The sequence below is a fragment of the Hippocampus bargibanti genome, linkage group LG19, assembly GCF_051943395.1.
Source record: "Hippocampus bargibanti isolate YZ-2025 linkage group LG19, ASM5194339v1, whole genome shotgun sequence".
Taxonomy (NCBI): Eukaryota; Metazoa; Chordata; class Actinopteri; order Syngnathiformes; family Syngnathidae; genus Hippocampus; species Hippocampus bargibanti.
The window spans coordinates 1,348,991-1,372,318 of NC_142752.1; the positions used below are offsets into that span (position 1 = coordinate 1,348,991).

Genomic DNA, 23,328 nt, shown 5'->3' on the forward strand with positions numbered 1-23,328 from the left:
GTCGTTTTTTACGTTAAAAAAGCCTTACTATACATGGTCGTTTTTTGCTCTAAAAAAGCCTTACTATACATGGTCGTTTTTTGCGCTAAAAAGCCTTACTATACATGGTCGTTTTTTACGTTAAAAAAGCCTTACTATACATGGTCGTTTTTTACGTTAAAAAAGCCTTACTATACATGGTCGTTTTTTGCGCTAAAAAGCCTTACTATACATGGTCGTTTTTTACGTTAAAAAAGCCTTACTATACATGGTCGTTTTTGCCCCTAAAAAAGCCTTACTATACATGGTCATTTTTGGCGCTAAAAAGCCTTACTATACATGGTCGTTTTTTACGTTAAAAAAGCCTTACTATACATGGTCGTTTTTGCCGCTAAAAAAGCCTTACTATACATGGTCGTTTTTTACGTTAAAAAAGCCTTACTATACATGGTCGTTTTTTGCGCTAAAAAAGCCTTAATATACATGGTCGTTTTTTGCGCTAAAAAGCCTTACTATACATGGTCGTTTTTTACGTTAAAAAAGCCTTACTATACATGGTCGTTTTTTACGTTAAAAAAGCCTTACTATACATGGTCGTTTTTTACGTTAAAAAAGCCTTACTATACATGGTCGTTTTTTGCACTAAAAAAGCCTTACTATACATGGTCGTTTTTTACGTTAAAAAAGCCTTACTATACATGGTCGTTTTTTGCACTAAAAAGCCTTACTATACATGGTCGTTTTTTACGTTAAAAAAGCCTTACTATACATGGTCGTTTTTTACGTTAAAAAAGCCTTACTATACATGGTCGTTTTTTACGTTAAAAAAGCCTTACTATACATGGTCGTTTTTTGCACTAAAAAGCCTTTTTGCACGTTAAAAAAGCCTTACTATACATGGTCGTTTTTTACGTTAAAAAAGCCTTACTATACATGGTCGTTTTTTACGTTAAACAAGCCTTACTATACATGGTCGTTTTTTGCGCTAAAAAAGCCTTACTATACATGGTCATTTTTGGCGCTAAAAAGCCTTACTATACATGGTCATTTTTGGCGCTAAAAAGCCTTACTATACATGGTCGTTTTTTACATTAAAAAAGCCTTACTATACATGGTCGTTTTTTACGTTAAAAAAGCCTTACTATACATGGTCGTTTTTTACGTTAAAAAAGCCTTACTATACATGGTCGTTTTTTGCACTAAAAAGCCTTACTATACATGGTCGTTTTTTGCACTAAAAAGCCTTACTATACATGGTCGTTTTTTGCGCTAAAAAGCCTTACTATACATGGTCGTTTTTTCCGTTAAAAAAGCCTTACTATACATGGTCGTTTTTTACGTTAAAAAAGCCTTACTATACATGGTCGTTTTTTTGCGCTAAAAAGCCTTACTATACATGGTCGTTTTTTACGTTAAAAAAGCCTTACTATACATGGTCGTTTTTTACGTTAAAAAAGCCTTACTATACATGGTCGTTTTTTGCGCTAAAAAAGCCTTACTATACATGGTCGTTTTTTGCGCTAAAAAGCCTTACTATACATGGTCGTTTTTTACGTTAAAAAAGCCTTACTATACATGGTCGTTTTTTGCGCTAAAAAGCCTTACTATACATGGTCGTTTTTTACGTTAAAAAAGCCTTACTATACATGGTCGTTTTTTGCGCTAAAAAGCCTTACTATACATGGTCGTTTTTTACGTTAAAAAAGCCTTACTATACATGGTCGTTTTTTGCGCTAAAAAAGCCTTACTATACATGGTCGTTTTTTGCGCTAAAAAAGCCTTACTATACATGGTCGTTTTTTGCGCTAAAAAGCCTTACTATACATGGTCGTTTTTTACGTTAAAAAAGCCTTACTATACATGGTCGTTTTTTACGTTAAAAAAGCCTTACTATACATGGTCGTTTTTTGCACTAAAAGCCTTACTATACATTGTCGTTTTTGGGGCTAAAAAAGCCTTACTATACATGGTCGTTTTTTGCACTAAAAAGCCTTACTATACATGGTCATTTTTGGCGCTAAAAAAAGCCTTACTATACATGGTCGTTTTTTGCGCTAAAAAAGCCTTACTATACATGGTCGTTTTTTACGTTAAAAAAGCCTTACTATACATGGTCGTTTTTTACGTTAAACAAGCCTTACTATACATGGTCGTTTTTTGCGCTAAAAAAGCCTTACTATACATGGTCGTTTTTTGCGCTAAAAAGCCTTACTATACATGGTCGTTTTTTGCGCTAAAAAGCCTTACTATACATGGTCGTTTTTTGCGCTAAAAAGCCTTACTATACATGGTCGTTTTTTACGTTAAAAAAGCCTTACTATACATGGTCGTTTTTTGCGCTAAAAAAGCCTTACTATACATGGTCGTTTTTTGCACTAAAAGCCTTACTATACATGGTCGTTTTTGGGGCTAAAAAAGCCTTACTATACATGGTCGTTTTTTGCACTAAAAAGCCTTACTATACATGGTCATTTTTGGCGCTAAAAAAAGCGTTACTATACATGGTTGTTTTTTGCGCTAAAAAAGCCTTACTATACATGGTCGTTTTTTGCGCTAAAAAGCCTTACTATTAAAAAAGCCTTACTATACATGGTCGTTTTTTGCGCTAAAAAAGCCTTACTATACATGGTCGTTTTTTGCACTAAAAGCCTTACTATACATGGTCGTTTTTGGGGCTAAAAAAGCCTTACTATACATGGTCGTTTTTTGCACTAAAAAGCCTTACTATACATGGTCATTTTTGGCGCTAAAAAAAGCCTTACTATACATGGTCGTTTTTTGCGCTAAAAAGCCTTACTATACATGGTCGTTTTTTACGTTAAAAAAGCCTTACTATACATGGTCGTTTTTTACGTTAAAAAAGCCTTACTATACATGGTCGTTTTTTACGTTAAACAAGCCTTACTATACATGGTCGTTTTTTGCGCTAAAAAAGCCTTACTATACATGGTCGTTTTTTGCGCTAAAAAGCCTTACTATACATGGTCGTTTTTTGCGCTAAAAAGCCTTACTATACATGGTCGTTTTTTACGTTAAAAAAGCCTTACTATACATGGTCGTTTTTTGCGCTAAAAAAGCCTTACTATACATGGTCGTTTTTTGCACTAAAAGCCTTACTATACATGGTCGTTTTTGGGGCTAAAAAAGCCTTACTATACATGGTCGTTTTTTGCACTAAAAAGCCTTACTATACATGGTCATTTTTGGCGCTAAAAAAAGCCTTACTATACATGGTCGTTTTTTGCGCTAAAAAGCCTTACTATACATGGTCGTTTTTTACGTTAAAAAAGCCTTACTATACATGGTCGTTTTTTACGTTAAAAAAGCCTTACTATACATGGTCGTTTTTTACGTTAAACAAGCCTTACTATACATGGTCGTTTTTTGCGCTAAAAAAGCCTTACTATACATGGTCGTTTTTTGCGCTAAAAAGCCTTACTATACATGGTCGTTTTTTGCGCTAAAAAGCCTTACTATACATGGTCGTTTTTTACGTTAAAAAAGCCTTACTATACATGGTCGTTTTTTGCGCTAAAAAAGCCTTACTATACATGGTCGTTTTTTGCACTAAAAGCCTTACTATACATGGTCGTTTTTTGCGCTAAAAAGCCTTACTATACATGGTCGTTTTTTACGTTAAAAAAGCCTTACTATACATGGTCGTTTTTTGCGCTAAAAAAGCCTTACTATACATGGTCGTTTTTTGCGCTAAAAAGCCTTACTATACATGGTCGTTTTTTACGTTAAAAAAGCCTTACTATACATGGTCGTTTTTTGCGCTAAAAAAGCCTTACTATACATGGTCATTTTTGGCGCTAAAAAGCCTTACTATACATGGTCATTTTTGGCGCTAAAAAAGCCTTACTATACATGGTCGTTTTTACGTTAAAAAAGCCTTACTATACATGGTCGTTTTTTGCGCTAAAAAAGCCTTACTATACATGGTCGTTTTTTGCGCTAAAAAAGCCTTACTATACATGGTCGTTTTTTGCGCTAAAAAGCCTTACTATACATGGTCGTTTTTTACGTTAAAAAAGCCTTACTATACATGGTCGTTTTTTGCGCTAAAAAAGCCTTACTATACATGGTCATTTTTGGCGCTAAAAAGCCTTACTATACATGGTCATTTTTGGCGCTAAAAAAGCCTTACTATACATGGTCGTTTTTACGTTAAAAAAGCCTTACTATACATGGTCGTTTTTTGCGCTAAAAAAGCCTTACTATACATGGTCGTTTTTTGCGCTAAAAAAGCCTTACTATACATGGTCGTTTTTTGCGCTAAAAAGCCTTACTATACATGGTCGTTTTTTACGTTAAAAAAGCCTTACTATACATGGTCGTTTTTTGCGCTAAAAAAGCCTTACTATACATGGTCATTTTTGGCGCTAAAAAGCCTTACTATACATGGTCATTTTTGGCGCTAAAAAAGCCTTACTATACATGGTCGTTTTTACGTTAAAAAAGCCTTACTATACATGGTCGTTTTTTGCGCTAAAAAAGCCTTACTATACATGGTCGTTTTTTGCGCTAAAAAAGCCTTACTATACATGGTCGTTTTTTGCGCTAAAAAGCCTTACTATACATGGTCGTTTTTTACGTTAAAAAAGCCTTACTATACATGGTCGTTTTTTGCGCTAAAAAAGCCTTACTATACATGGTCATTTTTGGCGCTAAAAAGCCTTACTATACATGGTCATTTTTGGCGCTAAAAAAGCCTTACTATACATGGTCGTTTTTACGTTAAAAAAGCCTTACTATACATGGTCGTTTTTTGCGCTAAAAAAGCCTTACTATACATGGTCGTTTTTTGCGCTAAAAAAGCCTTACTATACATGGTCGTTTTTTGCGCTAAAAAGCCTTACTATACATGGTCGTTTTTTACGTTAAAAAAGCCTTACTATACATGGTCGTTTTTTGCGCTAAAAAAGCCTTACTATACATGGTCGTTTTTTGCGCTAAAAAGCCTTACTATACATGGTCGTTTTTTGCATTAAAAAGCCTTACTATACATGGTCATTTTTGGCGCTAAAAAGCCTTACTATACATGGTCATTTTTGGCGCTAAAAAAGCCTTACTATACATGGTCGTTTTTACGTTAAAAAAGCCTTACTATACATGGTCGTTTTTTGCGCTAAAAAAGCCTTACGTCGTTTTTTCATGTGTATCTAGGATGCCATTTTGTCTAACGACCCAGGACCACTTATCGTCCTTTTTTTCAGTATCCAGCTGTCATTTTTCAATCATTTGCCCCTTTATAAATCTCGAATCCAATGATAAACTTGAAATCGAATAAATTCACAATCTGAAGAGACCTGCTGATGGACATTCATCTGCTCTCCGCTGTCATCGTCCAACGACTTCATGAAATGAGGCACTGAAGGACGAGAAAGCACAAGTTGGCCTTAGAAACAAGAAGAAGAAGAATTCAACGTAGGACAATTTTTCTGAAAGATCTTTTTTTTTTTTTTTTTTTTTTTTGGTCGGTCGCACCCGTTTCCGGATTCAGGCTTTGCAATCCGGCGCTGGGCATCGTGCGCCTGGACTCGAGAGAAGCAACTGAGAGGTTCTGGTGACTCTCCCAACCCTGCACAGTTAGTTGCATGCATACATACACACACACACACACACACACACACACACACACACACACACACACACACGTATTTGAAGATACATTTCACAACGTCAACAATGACGTTTCCATGGTGACCGTAGGCGTTTTCATCCACTTACAGCAACTGTTGAGCGCTTTCAATCAAATGAGTTGGTCGCGTTCATTTTTTTGCACGTCTTTACACACATTAAAGTTTTAAATCATCAAATATATTTGAAAGGTTTTGATTATTTTTATTTGGGGGGTGGGGCTTACATATAATTGTCAATGGAAAACACCATTTTGAGTGATATGAACTCATTGACTGCCATTCATGAATTATTCTGGAATTGAAAATAGGACGTAGAGCACCATTCGCGAATTTGTTTGCGTTTTTTTCATGCTTGGATCCTGATCAAGTACTGGTCAGACCTCAGGCCATGTTTTTTTTTTCCTTTTCCACAAGGGGGCAGCATTAGCCTTTTTTCCATGTTAGCCTTTTGTTCCAGCTTCAGCTGTTGTTAAAGCGCTATATAAATCTGTGTATTGTATTTTGTTCAGCCGCCCCCATATCAAGCTCATATAACTCCAGATCCATATAATTTAGGAATTAACTCTTTTTTTTACGATGAAAGAAGAGAGTGTCAGGTTTATTACGCGGCATTGAACTTTTATATAGTCCTAAAACTCAATATTCTGTGGGTTCTGGAATTCAAGTGACAATGACAATAACCCTGGTATTGGAGTGGACACATTTTTTCAACATCGTTTGGCAGTGAATGAGTTTGATGATTAGAAACTTTCGTGTGTGATACTGTAAAGTGTCCTTGAGAGTTTTGAAAGGCGCTTATAAATGAAATCTATTATTATTATTATTATATCTAAGAAAAATAAAATAATAAAGAAACTGAAATTGGCAGAGGGGGCGGGAGGCATTTTTCCCCCGACAAAAATAGTTTGCCTCTCACCTTGAAGTCACCCAGTTTAGGAGTTGAAGAGAACACATCCAGATTGCCGGCTGAGAGCTGAATGGAGAATTTCAGAAGCAGCACGGAGTAGAGTGTTAGCAAAAGCAGCGGAATAGCCGGCAGTGAGGAAGGCGCTAAGATGTGAGTCACCCAGGGGGGGGTCGTGTTAGCAGGAAAGACTATGGTTCACTTACCCGGTGTACATTTGGGGAGCTGAGACAGCGTCTGGGAGCTGCTTTACCTCGAACCGCTAGTTGCTCCCTCACTGCCACCTCCTGGACATGGAAATTTTTTTTTTTTTCATATGCTACAGTTCATTTAGCTGGCTATCTATTTGCTAACTGGCTGGCTAGCTAGGCTGGCTGGCTATCTGTTAGTTATATAGCTAGCTGGTTATCTTTTGGCAATCTATTAGCTAACTCGCTTTCTGTCGATTTGTGCTACTTCTGGGTTTAGTGAACGCTGGCGCGTGAGGCGGGCGCAGCTCACCCACAGAAAAACTTATCCTGTGACTGAAAAGAAGTGACCATGAGAGTTTAGTTATTATTAACTCAGGGAGGGGGTACATTAAAAAAGCCTTACCATAAATGTCTTTTTTGGCCTGAAAAAGCCTGACAATACATGGTCTTTTTTGCGCTAAAAAGCCTTACTACACATGTTTTTAGCTAAAAAAGCCTTACTATACATGGTCGTTTTTTGGGCTAAAAACACTTTACTACATATACATGGTCGTTTTTAACAGCTAAAAACGCCTTACTATACATAGTCCTTTTTTGCGGCCGAAAAACGCCTTCCTATACATGGTCTTTTTTTGGGCTAAAAAAGCCTTACTATATTTACGTGGTCGTTTTTGGGGCTAAAAACGCCTTACTATACATGGTCTTTTTTGCGCTAAAAAAGCCTTACTATACGCCTTACTATACATCCAAAAATACCCTTTTTCCATCTAAAAAGCCTTACTATACATGGTCTTTTTTGGCTAAAAACGGCTTACAGTATACATGGTCTTTTTTTGGCTAAAAAGCTGAAACATGGTCGTTTAACGCCTTACTATACATGGTCTTTTTTTGGGCTAAAAACGCCTTACTATACGGCTTACTATACATACAAAAAATACCTTTTTTGCATCTAAAAAGCCTTACTATACATGGTCTTTTTTTTTTAGCTAAAAAGGCCTTATTATACGCCTTACTACACATCCAAAAAAATACCCTTTTTGCGTCTAAAAAGCCTTATTATACATGGTCGTTTTTAACAGCTAAAAATGCCTTACTATACATGGTCTTTTTTGGCTAAAAACGCCTTACTATACATGGTCTTTTTTGGCTAAAAACGGCTTACAGTATACATGGTCTTTTTTTTGGCTAAAAAGCTGAAACATGGTCGTTTAACGCCTTACTATACATGGTCTTTTTTTGGGCTAAAAACGCCTTACTATACGGCTTACTATACATACAGAAAATACCTTTTTTGCATCTAAAAAGCCTTACTATACATGGTCGTTTTTTGGGCTAAAAACGCCTTACTATACATGGTCTTTTTTGCGCTAAAAAAGCCTTATTATACGCCTTACTACACATCCAAAAAAAATACCCTTTTTGCGTCTAAAAAGCCTTATTATACATGGTCGTTTTTAACAGCTAAAAATGCCTTACTATACATGATCTTTTTTTTGGGCTAAAAACGCCTTACTATACGCCTTACTATACATACACAAAAATACCTTTTTTGCATCTAAAAAGCCTTACTATACATGGCCGTTTTTAACAGCTAAAAACACCTTATTATACATGGTCATTTTTTGCTAAAAACGCTTTACTATACATGGTCTTTTTTTGCGATAAAAAAGCCTTACTATACATGGTCTTCTTTTAGGCTAAAAACACCTGACTATACATGGTCTTTTTTTGCTAAAAACGCCTTACTATACATTTCTCCGGTGTCTCTTCAATGATTATACCAACCTGTCGGAGTCTGTCCAGGGTGAGGATGTTCTCCACAGCCAGGACGCTTCGCAGGTATTTCTCAATGGCTGCCTCGCTGTCGCCTGATTGGTCATCATCTGCGCTGGCGGCCAATCGGGCCAGCATCTCTCGATCTTCGGGTCCGTGAAAATCCTGAGGGAGGAATGCAAAGGGGGATTCTCGGCATTCTATTTGTTGGCAGAAGGATGGATGACCTCATCGGTTGTCATGATTGAATGTCGTTGATTCGGAACAAACGCACACTGCATAAATAAATGAATACATAAATAAATACAGTACATGTACGAACACATAAATAGATTGATAAATCAATAGATGAATAATTACATTGATAAACACATGAATGAATGAATGAATGAATGAATGAATGAATGAATGAATGAATGAATGCCAATCAGCAAAGTAAAAAAAACAGTATTGATCTAGAAATATTCCAATCAGGACACTTACCCCTGGTATATTTGAGACAATTTCAAAGGTGACGCCACATCGTGGGATGCTGCTGCGCTGTGACATTCTTTTCAGAAGACTCTGGGCAAAACCCTGCAACAAAAACAAAAATGCAGATTATTATTATTATTATTATTATTAAATCGCTGCTAGTAGCCATTTGAGAGCGGAATTCCCGTTATTAGACAGAAAAGAAAGCTCGCCTTTTTCCCAGCGACATTGACGCAGATGCGTTTCCTCAGGACCAGCTGCATGTGGGCAGGGTGGCTCAATTCCACCAGCAGGCGGACGGTCAAGTAGACCCTCTGCTCACCGGATGTCACGCGGCTCAGCTCGGGGCAACCGTGGACCGTTGAGTCCCACGAGGCCTCCACTTTCACCTCAAACGCAAAAGAAAATGATGACAGCTTTTTTAGGGTCTGATATTAACTCATTCATTGCCATTCCTGAATTTTTATTTGTGCCGATAAAGCGCTGGTTAGACCTCCCTTCCACTAGGGGGCAGTGTTTGCCTTTTGTCCATGTTAGCGCTTTGTTACAGCGTCATCTGTTGTTAAAGCGCTATATAAATCAATATATTGTATTGTATTTTGGACAGCCGCCCCCATTTCAAGCTCAGACAACTCCAGACCCATATAACTTAGGAATTAACTCTTTTTTTTTCGAATGAAAGAAGAGAGTCTAAGATTTTTTACGCTGTGTTTATGTCGTCTAAAAAGCCAATACAGGTAACATCCGACTTACGACCGAAACGGTCGTAAGTCAAAATGGTCGTAAGTGGAAATCCATTCAAAATGTTGAATAGAGACTTGGAGGCTAAATGAGTCGCAAATTCCCCCTCTTAAAATGTTAAAAATAGGGTCTGGAGGTTGTGGTCGTAAGTAAGGGTGGCCGTAAGTCGAGCCGGTCGTAAGTCGGATGTTATATTCTGTGGGTCCTGGAATTCCAGTGACAATGACAATAACCCTGGCACTGGAGTGGACACATTTTTTCAACATCATATGGCAGTTTGATGATTGAAAACTTGTTCCAGCGTCAGCTGTTGTTGCGTTGTATTTTAGATAGCCGCCCCCATTTCAAGCTCAGATGACTCGAGACCCCTATAACTTAGGAATTAACTCTTTTTTTTCTTATAAAAGAAGAGAGTCCAAGGTTTCTTTATGCTGAATCGAATGTTTATGTCATCCTAAAACTCAATATTCTGTGGGTCCTGGAATTCGAGTGACAATGACAATAACCCTGGCACTGGAGTGGCCACATTTTTGCGCATCGTCTGGCAGTCAATGAGTTAACTACTCTACAAAACATATCGGAGAAAAAGTTTTGCACGTCAATTTACTTGAGAATCGTCGTGTTTGACGACATGAAGGTCAAAGAAGTCATCTTCATATTCGCCGGCGAGATACGCGTCGATCCCGCCGGCGAGAGGGGCCGACAGGGTCGACTGGAAATCGTCAGCTACACATCGAAACATTCAGAGTTAGAATTCAGCATCATTGAATTATGTCGTTGAAAGAACTGCAGAGCAGATACCACTCAGATCCAGGAACAGGACGGGAACGTGCGTTTCCATGCCAGGAACAGGAACTCTGGAAGAGAAATTGACTCATTGAGTTCGAGTTGATGATTCAGTGGGATTTGAACCGCTACTTTGACCCCACTCCCCCTCCCAGGCCCCTCCCCCTTATACAGGTAACATCCGAGTTACGACTGGGTTCCGTTCTGACAAAACGGTCGTAAGTCAAACGGTCGTAAGTTGAAATCTATTCAAAATTTCCGACGTGACGTTTGCATGACAGGATAGTAATAATAATAATACAAATATAATTTAATTTATAAGCGCCTTTCAAAACTCTCAAGGTCACTTTAGAGTCACAGACTTAGTTTTTCTGTGGGTGAGCAGCGGCAGCCACACGCGCCAGCGTTCGCTAAACCCCGGAATAACTCACAAAGACAGAAACCTAGCTACCCAGCTAATAGATAGCTAATAGCAATAGCTAGCTAGACAGCCAATATGTTTCCCGACTCAATTAGCTAGCTAGCCAGCCATATAGCTAATAGATAGTTTGCTAGATAGCTAATAGATAGCCAGCTAGCTAGCAATAATAATACATTTCATTTTTAGCGCCTTCCAAAACTCTCAAGGTCACTTTACAGTCACAGACTTAGTTTTTCTGTGGGTGAGCAGCGGCAGCCACACGCGCCAGCATTCACTCAACCCGAAAGTACTTCAAATGGTAGTACATAATGTCAATCTGTTGTTTTTAAGCAACGTTTTCTATTGAATACTATTATATACCAAACTGTTTACAGTTCATTTATAAATGTAATAACTTTTAGTGTCATTTTTATCATTTTATATTTCGTATTATAGATTTTTATTACTGTATAACTGTACCTGTACTTTGTTTTACTGTAGTATTGTTACTTTCGGGTTGCTGGCGCATGTGACTGTTATCTCGCTGACTAGCTAGCTATCTATTAGCTAGCCTGCTAGCTATCTTTCTATCTATTTGAGTTACTTTCGGGTTGAGTCACTATTATTATTATTTATTATTATTATTATTAGCTCTTATTATTATACCGCCGCTCGTTCCTATTATTATATATTATTATAGAACGGTTTTTATTATTATTATTATTATTATTATTATTATTATTATTATTATTATTATTATTATTATTATAAAGACGTAGTCACCTTCCAACCGGCGCTCCGGGAATGCCGCTACCAGGTGACGGCACCAAAACGGCGTTGCGTTCTTCGGTGAGTGTCAGGCGACATTCAAGCAGCTGCGACTCCCGCTCCAAATCGTCCTCCGATTTATCTACCGTCACAAAAATTAAAAAAAAAAAGTTGTGCTGGGAGTAGAAGTGTGAAAATGGCTGCAAATGGCCGCTAATAAATAGTGGATTATTATTATTATTATTATTATTATTATTATTATTATTATTATTATTATTATTATTATTATTATTATGAAGAGACGCGTACCCGCTTTGGAGACAATTTTCTGTAACTGCTGGTCGAGGTACTCCTGTCGCTGAGTGAGCGTGGCCAACCACTGTTGCCTCATTCTCTCCAAATCCAATTCCTTTGCATAAAAACACCAAAATTGACATTTTGATGATCCGCTCGCCAAGAAAATAAAATAAAATCATAATAGCCAAATACATCAACTAATACGTTACAATTTAGCGTAAACTATTGACCTGGTAGCTGTCCATTTCTTCATCCCGAGCCTGGAAAGGAGATTTTCGGTGGATGAAAGGGAAATTAGTTGGTATCTTATGAAAGATGGACATATTTGGAGAAAGACAAATAAAAATGTTCACGCCAGCTCACCAGTAGTGAATCTTTTGTTGTATTTTGGACCTTGACATCTCCAATGGACACGGAAATGATTGACATGCAGATAAGCGGCATGGTTCCAGAATCTGGCACCGGGCGCAACTCCACCTGGACTCGACGAGATTGACCCTGCGAAAGGAAACTTGCCACGAAATTTGTCTTGGGAATAATGAACATGAAAAGCGGATGAAGAAAAATACATTTTTAACATTTTTTTTTGGGGGGGGGGCGCTAAAAACGATTTACTATATACAGTGGGTTTTTTTTGGGGGGTGAAAAAAGCGTTACTATACATGGTGGTTTTTTTGCGCTAAAAACGGCTTACTATACATGGTCATTTTTTTCGGCCCGAAAAAGCCTTACGATATATGGTCGTTTTTTTCGGCCTAAAAACGCCTTACTATACATGGTAGTTTTTTTTTTTTGTGCTAAAAAAACGTCTTCCAATAAATGGTGTTTTTTTTTGTTTGTTTGTTTTTTTTTTGCAAAAAAAAAATTCTTACTATACATGGTCGTTTTTTTGGGCTAAAAAAAGCCTTGGTCTTTTTTTCGGCCTAAAAATGCCTTAATATATACATGGTCGTTTTTTATGTTAAAAACGCCTTACTATATACATAGTGTTTTTTTGTGGTAAAAACGCCTTACTATACATGGTAGTTTTTTTTTGTGCTAAAAACGTCTTCCAATAAATGGTGTTTTTTTTTTTTTTTTTTTTTTTTTTTTTTTTTTTTTTTTCCAAAAAAAATTCTTACTATACATGGTGGTTTTTTTGGGCTAAAAAAAGCCTTGGTCTTTTTTTCGGCCTAAAAATGCCTTAATATATACATACGTTTTTTATGTTAAAAACCCCTTACTATATACATAGTGTTTTTTTGTGGTAAAAACGCCTTACTATACATGGTCGTTTTTTTTTGGGGCTAAAAACGCCTTAATATATACATGGTAGTTTTTTGTGGTAAAAACGCCTTACGAGATACATCGTGTTTTTTTCAGGCTGAAAACACCTTACTATGTGGTTTTTTTTTTGGGCTAAAAATGCCTGACTATACATGGTCAGTTTTTTTACAGCTAAAAATGCCTTACTATCCATAGTCATTTATTTCCGGCCAAAAAGACCTTAATATATAGATGGTAGTTTTTTTGTGGTAAAAACGCCTTACTATACATAGTCGATTTTTGGGCTAAAAACGCCTTACTCTTACGGTCGTTTTTTTACAGCTAAAAGCGCCTTACTAAACATGATCGTTTTTTTTTTTCGGCATAAATCCGTCTTACGATACATGGTCGATTTTTTGGGGGGCTAAAAATACTATGCATGCTTGTTTTTTAGTCAAGGGGATTGAACCTGTAACCTCATGCATGAAAAGCATGCACCTTACAACTGAGCTACTCTACACTGGTGAAAAAACGCCTTACAATACACGGTCGTTATTTTTAGCAAAAAAACGCCTTACTACACATGGAATTTTTTGGGGCCTAAAACACCTTACGATATACAGGGTCGTTTTTTGTGTGGTAAAAATGCCTTATAGTTGTTTTTCATGCTAAAAAAAGCCTTACTATACATGGTTCTTTTTTTCGGGCTAAAAAAGTCTTACCATACATAGTCTTTTTTTAGGGTCTAAAAACACCTGACTATATATACACATGGTAGTTTTTTTTGGGGGGGGGCATGAAAATGCCTTACTTTACATGGTCATTTTTTTCACACTAAAAATGCCTTACTATATACAGGGATGTTTTTTCGGCCTAAAAACGGCTTACTATATACATGGTCTTTTTTTCGTGGAAAAAACGCCTGACTATACATGGGCGTTTTTTTCGGCCAAAAAAATGCCTTACTATACATGGTCTTTTTTTAACCTAAAAACTCCTTATTGGTTTTTTTTTGGGGGGGGGGCTAAAAATGCCTTCCTATATGTTTTTTTTTTTCATGCTAAAAATGCCTTCCTATTCATGGTCATTTTTTTCCACATGAAAACGCCTTACTATGTCATTTTTTTCTAACTAAAAATGCCTTCTTATCCATGGTCGTTTTTTTCAGCCTAAAAACACCTTATTACATTTGGTTCTTTTTTTCGAGCTAAAAACACCTTACCATACATAGTCATTTTTTGGGGGCTAAAAACGCCTTACTACATATACATGGTCTTTTTTTGTGCTAAAAAAAAGCCTTCCTATACATTGTCTTTTTTGGGCTAAAAAGCCTTATTATATGTAGTAGTTTTTTTTTTCGGAGTAAAAACGCCTTATGATAGATACATTGTCGTTTTTTTGCACTAAAAACGCCTTACTATACGTAGTAGTTTTTTTTTGTTGTTGCCAAAAACAACTTAGTATACATGGACGTTTTTCTTTCGGACTAAAAACTCCAAAATAAAAGCTTCCACAAAATGTGTCTTTGGATTAATGAGCATGAAAAATGGATTAAAAACAAACAAACCTGTTTGAGCTGAAAGATCCCTCCAGTGCGTACGTCCTTAGCAGGAAGAATTTCCACGGGTGTAAATTGCCCTGCGTCATCTAGCTCCATTAGCTGAACCCAAAGCTCCACCCGTCGAGTCACTTCGCTCCATCTGAGGGGGGTGCAGGGTAGAATTAAGGTCATCTTCCCCCCAAAATGTCATATTTGCGCTAGTACAAACCTTTCTCTGAGCGAGCGAGTTTTGGCTTGAATGACTCCGAGGTCCCACAGCGCCAAGTTCCGTCGATGGTTGTCCTGTTTGTGTCCGTACACTTCGATAGCCACCGCGCCCTCAGATAAATATTCCAAAAAGTCCTCGGAAACGGGCACTGACAATTCCTTCAAAATAAAATAATAATAATAATAATAATAATAATAATTCATTTCATTTATAAGCGCCTTTCAAAACTCTCAAGGTCACCTGGAAGTAACTCAGATAGAAAGCTAGCTAGCCAATCGATAGCCAACAGATACCTAGCCAGATAGCTAGTGAATAGATAGCTAGCTAGATTACATTCATAATAATAATAATAATAATAATAATAATAATAATAATAAATTTCATTTATATGAGCCTTTCAAAACTGTCAATGTCACTTTACAGTCACAGGATAAGTATTTCTGTGGGTGAGCAGCGGCAGCCACATGTGCCAGCGTTCAATCAACCCGGAATAATTCAAATAGATAGAAAACTAGCTGGCTAGCCAATAGCTAGCTAGCTAGATAGCTAGCCAGCCAACTAGATAGCTATATAGCTAATAGATAACTAGCTAGATAGCCGGCCAGGGAGCTAGATAGCAATTAGATAGCAAATAGCTAGCTAGCGAGATAGCTAGAAAGCTAAATAAAATGGCTTCTTATTGATATATATATATATATAAATAGATAGAAAGCTAACCAGCTAGCTAATAAATAGCCAGTCAGATAGCTAATATCTAGCTAACTAGCTAATAGATAGACAGCCAGATAGCCAGATAGGTAGCCAGATAGACAGAAAATTGATAGCAAATAGATAAGCTATCTCGGTAGCCAGCTAGGTAGCCAACCAGATCGCCAGCTAGATACCTAGAAAGCTAGCATACACATGATGTAATGAGAACCATTCAACGACAGGTAACATCCGACTTAAGACCGGCTCGACTTACGACCACCCATACTTACGACCGCAATTAGTAACGTTTGTCATCGCGAATGTTGAAAAAAAAATCACCTCGGAACTGTCAAAAACGACGCTGCATTGAGGATCTTTGGAAGCGGTTGGGGAAGGAGGCGGCGCCATTTCCGGAGGGATGAACACAGGCTCCGCCCGCCCGCAAAAGTGATATTGGCAGAAAACGAAGTTGGACAGGTGACGGGGGAGTCCGGTCGCTTGGAGGATTTTCACCTAAGGCGACAGTTAAAGGAGGACGTTTCACTTTTGCTCGTTTACAAAGGGTCAAGTTCCATTTTTCGAGTTCTCACCACGCAGTTGAGTTTTCGCTCTTGGGCGTCGCCGTCCGGGTTGCTTTGGAGCCAATCGGCTTCCTCGGAGCTTTCCGTCCCTCGCCAAACCTCCACATGAAGCCGGCCTGCCACCTAAAACAAAATAATAAAAAAAAAATAACATAAGGTAGCTGGCTAGCCAGCTAGCTGGCTATCAAGCTGGCTGGCTAGCTAGCCAGATAGCAACTCTTTTTTTTTCTGATGAAAGAAGATAATCTAAGGTTTCTAACGCTGTATTGAATGTAATGGCTTACCTCTCCTTTCTGGTTGATTACGGGAACGGCGTATTGTAGTTTAACGTCATAGAAGAGACACGCTAGGAAAACGTTAGCAACCCCGATCAGACTGTGGTTCTCCTGCTCGTCAAAAAAGGGGTCGGCCCGTTTGAAATATGAGCGCATCACCTGCGTTAAAAGACGGGGAGAACAAAAGACATCATTTAAAATTAGCAGGGTTTTTTTGTTTTTATATGAATTTTGGTGTATGACAACCAATATGCGGTTAGCTAGCTAGCTTGCTAATGCTACCGTTTGACATATGAGCGCGTCACCTGCGTTAAAAGACGAGGAAGAACAAATGACATTTCAAATTCGCACATCTGTTTTTTTGTGAATTTTAGCGTATGAGAAACCAATATGCGGTTCGCTAGCTAGCTTGCTAATGCTACCATTTGAAACATGAGCGCCTCACCCGCGTTAAAAGACGGGGAAGAACAAATGACATCATTTAAAATTCGCAAATTTGTTTTTTTATATGAATTTTGGAGTCTGAGAACCAATATGCGGTTCGCTAGCTAGCTTGCTAATGCTACCATTTGACATATGAGCTCATCACTTGCATTAAAAGACGAGGAGAACAAAAGACATCATTCAAAATTAGCAGCTTTTTTTTTTTGTACATGAATTTTGGAGTATGAGAACCAATATGCGGTTAGCTAGCTAGCTTGCTAATGCTACTGTTTGAAATATGAGCGCCTCACCCGCGTTAAAAGACGGGGAAGAACAAATGACATCATTTAAAATTCGCAAATTTGTTTTTTTATACGAATTTTGGAGTCTGAGAACCAATATGCGGTTAGCTAGCTAGCTTGCTAATGCTACCGTTTGAAATATGAGCGCATCACTTGCATTAAAAGACGGGGAGAACAAAAGACATCATTCAAAATTAGCAGCTTTGTTTTTTTTGTACATGAATTTTGGAGTATGAGAACCAATATGCGGTTCGCTAGCTAGCTTGCTAATGCTACCGTTTGAAATATGAGCGCATCACTTGCATTAAAAGACGGGGAGAACAAAAGACATCATTCAAAATTAGCAGCTTTGTTTTTTTTTTACATGAATTTTGGAGTATGAGAAACAATATGCGGTTAGCTAGCTAGCTAGGTTGCTAATGCTACAGTTTGAAATATGAGCGTGTCACTTGCATTAAAAGACGGGGAGAACAAAAGACATCATTCAAAATTAGCAGATTTGTTTTCTTTTTACATGAATTTTGGAGTATGAGAACCAATATGCGTTTAGCTATTTAGCTTGCTAATGCTACCGATAGGGGGAAAAAAAAGCATTTTCCACATGTTTCACTCATCCGACTCACAGGGTTGTCTTCATCCAAATCTTTCCATTCTTGGTAGAGATCCCTCATATCCACTAGCCTGTTCTCCATCTTTTCCATGGCCCAAATCTGCTTGCCTCGCCCTTTACGGCGGACCTGGATGGCCGGCTCGCTCAGCGCCACGTCGCGCTATTTAACAGAATAACGTCCTTTGCTTTGTTTATTTCAACAAATAAAAGATTGTTCTCATACCTTCCTGTTAGCATCCAGATTGGCGGCTGGTATCTGCAGAGTGACCAGGTACTCGGTTCTTTTACCGAGTTCCTCGGCGATGAAGGAAGCCTCCTGAGCCAACAGGTTAGCCCGGACGATTTGTTCTTTAAGACGTCGAAGGCTTCGCGTGATCATGGCCTCTCTTGGGTGACATTGGACATACAGTGATACCTCGGTTTACGAACCCCTTGGCTTACGAACTTTTCGGTTTACGAACGTTAAATTTATGAACATTTTACCTTGGCATACGAATTATTTTTCAGGATACACACGGAGCGCCATAATGAGTGATGTGTCATTTGCGAACGAGCCCGTTCTCCGAAAAGAAAATGGCAGCCGGCTTGTTTTGGTCCACTATTCCCCACCCCCATTCTTCGGTTAAAGCCACGTGATTGGTCAAGAACGCAGCAGAGAGGGGAGGTGGTTTCAACATTAAAGAGACAGGCAGACGACAGAGAGAGAGTGACAAAATGGATAGAAAACAGTGACATTTGGACTCGTAGTTCAAAAGCAGTGTAGACTGCAAGGTTAAAATATCCTCTCAATCAGGCTCCACAAATAACCCGCACAAGTCATCTGTACACATGATGCAAAAAGCTATCAACTCAGCTAAACAGGACACAATTGATGAGGAACTAGATAAAATTATGGCAGAGAAAGCACCTACAAGGGATCATTCCTCAAGATGGTGAAAGAAGAAGGCTACGTTCCTCATCGAGTGTTTCATGCTGATGAAACCGGACGCTCCTTTCCAACAAGCCATCAATGACTATCATAAAGGTAAATAAAACCACTTTATTATACAGTACAGTTTATGTCTTTAATTATAATACCATAGCACATTTATTATACATAACATAAGGTATATTTTGTGCAGTTTTAAGGCTTAGAAAATTAGAAAGTAGAAAATTATGGGGACCTGGAAACGGATTATTCTCATTTTAATGGTTTCCTATGGGAAATTATTTTTTGGGATACACACTTTTCGCCTTACACACTCTGTCTGGGTACCAATTGAGTTCATAAGCCAAGGTATCATCGTACGTGGATTTGATTTCCAATAATAAATTCCGTGAAAAACCTCACCTGTCGTCACTCCAGCGTCGCAGACGTTTGTGGGAAACCGGAGACGATCCAACGGCGGCGGCGCTATTGGCTAAAGGCGACAAGTGGAGGAGATGCGAAGATCTGTCGGGGTTTAGCCGCTGGCGAAGCTGCCGTAGCTCCTGCTCGTACATTTGCCTCTGGCGTTCCAGGGCGAAGCGTTTCTCCTCTTCGTGTTGCCTCTCTAGGGTCTGTAAGACCGATTGTAAAGGGTCTGAAGAGAGAAACGTCGACAAAGAGGAAGACATTATGAAGCATTTTGCGTTTCATGCCGATAATAATTATACATTTAATTTCTAAGCGCCTTTTTTTTGTGTGCGGGTGAGCAGCGGCAGCCATTCGCGCCAGTGTTCACTCTACCCGGAAGTTATGGTATTTGGTTTGATTCTAAAATCGAATAGCGTTAACTCATTTTTGAATTTATTCGGGTTTTGGTGCTTCTTGCTTGGGTGCCGATAAAACGCTAGCCCTTCCACAAGGGGGGCAGCATTCAGCTTTTGTAAGTTATTTGGCTATATGCCTAGCTAGTTGGCTATCTTTTGTGAATGACAATGGATGAGTTTAAGTGTGTGTATTTACCTATGTATTAGCTATCTATTGGCTATCTATTAGCTAGCTAGCTTTCTATCTATTTGAGTTATCTGGCTGGCTAGCTAGCTGTCTATCTATTATAATGAAATGTATTATTATTATTATTATTATTATTATTATTATTATTATTATTAGCTATCGATTGGCTATCTATTAGCTAGCTAGCTTTCTATTTATTTGAGTTACTTCCGGGTCGAGTGAACGCTAGCTATTAGCGGTCTAGCTGGCTGGCTAGCTTTCTATTAGCTATCTATTGCCTCGCTAGCTAGATTTCCCTCTATTTGAGTTACTTCCGGGTTGGGTCAACGCTGGCGCGTGTGGCTGCCGCTGCTCACCCACAGAAAAAAAAAAATATCCAGTGAATGTAAAGTGACCTTGAGAGTTTTGAAAGTCGTTTTATTTTTTTAAGATTATTTTTACTATTATTTTTACTATTACTACTTTGACTACTACGACCACTAAGACTACTACTACTATATTTATTGTTATTATTATTATTACTACTAGATTTTATTTACTACTACTATACTCGTTCTTCTTTGTGTTGTCCTGTAGTCTGCCCTGTGTTATTATGCTGCCTCCACCAGGCCAGTTTTAGTACTACAAGTGGTTGCTGACGACGACATTTGTTAAAAGCTCACCATCGCCGGCCATTCCTTTCATCATGACTTCCGCCTGAGCAAATTCAAAGCCAACTTCGCTGGAAGCGTCGCTACGTGCGTCGACGTCCATCTCCAGCTGATGCGGATGCGGATGGAGGCCGGCCTTGGAATGACTTTTGACCTCCTCGGGCTTCTCTTCGCCTACCGGGTGGACCAAATGTTTGGGCAAGTTGATCCTGTTGGAGCGCAAAAAAAAAAGATACAAATGTTACGCTAGCGCTAATTTGAGAGTATATACAGGGTGATCCAAAAAGATCCATAAAAATGTCAATTGTGGGTTTAATTAAAAAGCGATTTATTTCAAATTACAACCACATAATATTCAGTTTATAGAAGACCATTCACTAAAGTTTCAGCTATTTCTGTCAAATTTTCGTCAATTTATGGCTATATTCCCATGTCGTGTTCCAAACGTCCACCATTTTGTTGTTAAAAGTGATTGACAACTTTGTCAGACGAGTCCAGGTTTGCTTGCAATGAAATGGTGGACATTTGGAAGACATCTTGGGAAAGTCATAAATCGACTAAAAATTGACAGAAATAGTTGAAACTCTGGTGAATGGTCTTCCATAAACTGAATAACGCGTGGTTGTAATTTGAAATAAATAGCTTTTTAATCAAAGCCACAATTGACATTTTCATGGGTACGCATCTTTTTGGGTCACCCTGTAAATGACATGACATGTAAGCATGATTTATTTACCTGAAGAAATGATTGTTTCCCCATAAGATGCGATCTCCGTGATGAAGGTTCACAGGACCGGTGACCGCGTTGCCATTCACCCACGTCCTTTCGTTGAGAACATGAACAACGAGCATGTGAGTTAACAAAGAACTTTGAGGCAGGGGGGACTGCGGCGTACCTCCAAAACAATCGCCGCGTCCTCAAAAGAGCATCCTCACACTGCCAGAAATGGCGGCACTTAAATTGTCATTTTAATGCGTATTGATGTATTTTTTAAACGGCATTCTGTAACATTGTTTTTTTTTACCTTACTTTTGTGGATGCAGGATTTAGATGTTTTTTTTTTGTTTGCCTTTTTATAATTACAGCATAGCAAAAAAAAATTCTCAGGTGTATAATAATCCGGCTGTGAAAAGCTTGTCAAAATACGCCATAAAATCAAGTATTAAGGCCAAATTCAGATTTTTTTTTTAATGGGGTTTTTAATTTGTGTCTTTTTTTGAGCCCATTTTTTTATGTACTTATTTATGTATTTATTTATTAGTTTTTTTTATTTACCTATTTATTCATCGAGCCATTTACCTATTTACGTATTTCTTCCTTAATCTTTTATTTTTTTTAAATATTTATTCATCTACCCATTCACCTATTTATTTGTTTGTGTATTTATTTGTTTGTTTTTATTTACCTATTTATTCATATTTATGTATTTTTAATTTTTTACCTATTTATACATCCGCCCATGTATTTTTTTTTTTATTGTACTATTTATTCACCTACCCATTTACCTGTTTGTTTATGTATGTATTTATATATACGCCCATGTATCCATGTATCTATGTATTCATTCATTCATTCATTCATTCATGTATTTATGTATGTATGTATGTATGTATGTATGTATGTATTTATTTATTTATTTGCTTGTTTGTTTTTATTTACCTATTAATTCATCTACCCATTAACTATTTATTTCTTTGTTTATTTATTTATTTATTTACCTATTTATTCATCTAAAAGTTTGCCATTCATTCATTCATTCATTCATTCATTCATTCATTCATGTATTTATGTATGTATGTATTTATTTATTTATTTGCTTATTTGTTTTTATTTACCTATTAATTCATTTACCCATTAACTATTTATTTCTTTATTTTATTTATTTATTTACCTATTTATTCATCTAAAAGTTTGCCTATTCATTCATGTATTTATGTGTGTCTGTATGTATGTATTTATTTATTTATTTATTTATTTGCTTGTTTGTTTTTATTTACCTATTCATTCATCTACCCATTAACTATTTATTTCTTTGTTTATTTTATTTATTTATTTACCTATTTATTCATCTAAAAGTTTGCCTATTCATTCATTCATTCATTCATTTATTTATTTATGGTTAATTTCAGAAAAAAAACAATATACCTTTTAGTGCTATTTTTTACATATATATTATTTTTTTGCCCTTTTAAATGAGAGACTCATTTCACTAAAACCAACTTCCACCAAAACAACGTAGCGGCTACGTACCGAGCGTTACGGTGAGGCGTGAGCACCACGCCGTCGTCTGGATTGACATCGATGACGCAGTGCTCGGCTTGAATGGCCATCCCGCACAGCTGGATGTCCTGCGATTTGGACGAGCCCACGCGCGTGTGATCCTGCAGACATGGGCACGGTCACTTTCCACAAGACATGTTCAGATTCGGGGTTCTCGTCCGCGTGGGGGGTCGCCACCTTTAGGTAGTAGACCAGCAGCTCATTGAGGGCGGGGTCAGCGTTCAAGTTGACCAGGAAGCATTTGTCATCCACGACCCTGATGCCAGACGACTGAAGGGAAATGCCTAAACTTTCCAGCTGCTTCTGACGCTCCTATGAAGAAGAAGAAAAGCATTTTGCTGAGTGAAAATAAGGTTTGAATGGTGAGGTGAAATTTTCGAGGCAATTGATTACTTGCGCAATGGACTCGGTTTTCCTGAGTTTTTCCTCCCAAGTGACGGTCATCTCTTGGATGAGTTTTTCCGACTCTTCAAGTCGCTCCTTTAGTTCCGGGGCCTTCATAGACTGAAAACGACACCATTTTGAGTTCCAAAATGGCGATTTTCTACAGTTTTACAAATTTTCTAAAATGGCGATTTTTTTTTTTTAAATGTTGACAAACATTTTTTACAAATATTCCAAATACG

The 23,328-nt window shown here is 37.7% G+C and overlaps 1 protein-coding gene across 3 annotated transcripts in view; it reads right to left on the reverse strand.

Annotated features, from left to right (window-relative positions):
• The window catches only part of LOC148883493 (kinesin-like protein KIF13B), a 61,476-nt gene that overhangs the window by 25,770 nt on the left and 12,378 nt on the right, over positions 1 to 23,328 (reverse strand). For 2 of the 3 annotated variants that reach the window (XM_089022711.1, XM_089022713.1), the window contains 26 exons: positions 23,096 to 23,206; positions 22,880 to 23,014; positions 22,673 to 22,803; positions 21,158 to 21,244; positions 20,434 to 20,630; positions 19,184 to 19,415; positions 18,077 to 18,239; positions 17,867 to 18,013; positions 16,528 to 16,677; positions 16,253 to 16,366; positions 16,002 to 16,175; positions 14,973 to 15,130; positions 14,771 to 14,903; positions 12,322 to 12,456; positions 12,189 to 12,218; positions 11,971 to 12,070; positions 11,677 to 11,803; positions 10,509 to 10,564; positions 10,315 to 10,433; positions 9,179 to 9,355; positions 8,976 to 9,068; positions 8,505 to 8,657; positions 6,735 to 6,815; positions 6,541 to 6,597; positions 5,470 to 5,563; positions 5,292 to 5,353 (listed from right to left, as the gene is read on the reverse strand). In XM_089022711.1, the coding sequence (XP_088878837.1) occupies positions 5,292 to 5,353; positions 5,470 to 5,563; positions 6,541 to 6,597; positions 6,735 to 6,815; positions 8,505 to 8,657; positions 8,976 to 9,068; positions 9,179 to 9,355; positions 10,315 to 10,433; positions 10,509 to 10,564; positions 11,677 to 11,803; positions 11,971 to 12,070; positions 12,189 to 12,218; positions 12,322 to 12,456; positions 14,771 to 14,903; positions 14,973 to 15,130; positions 16,002 to 16,175; positions 16,253 to 16,366; positions 16,528 to 16,677; positions 17,867 to 18,013; positions 18,077 to 18,239; positions 19,184 to 19,415; positions 20,434 to 20,630; positions 21,158 to 21,244; positions 22,673 to 22,803; positions 22,880 to 23,014; positions 23,096 to 23,206 (3,216 nt within the window). The remainder of the gene's footprint in view (positions 1 to 5,291; positions 5,354 to 5,469; positions 5,564 to 6,540; positions 6,598 to 6,734; positions 6,816 to 8,504; positions 8,658 to 8,975; positions 9,069 to 9,178; positions 9,356 to 10,314; positions 10,434 to 10,508; positions 10,565 to 11,676; positions 11,804 to 11,970; positions 12,071 to 12,188; positions 12,219 to 12,321; positions 12,457 to 14,770; positions 14,904 to 14,972; positions 15,131 to 16,001; positions 16,176 to 16,252; positions 16,367 to 16,527; positions 16,678 to 17,866; positions 18,014 to 18,076; positions 18,240 to 19,183; positions 19,416 to 20,433; positions 20,631 to 21,157; positions 21,245 to 22,672; positions 22,804 to 22,879; positions 23,015 to 23,095; positions 23,207 to 23,328) is intronic. The other variant, XM_089022712.1, reaches the window with a different exon arrangement.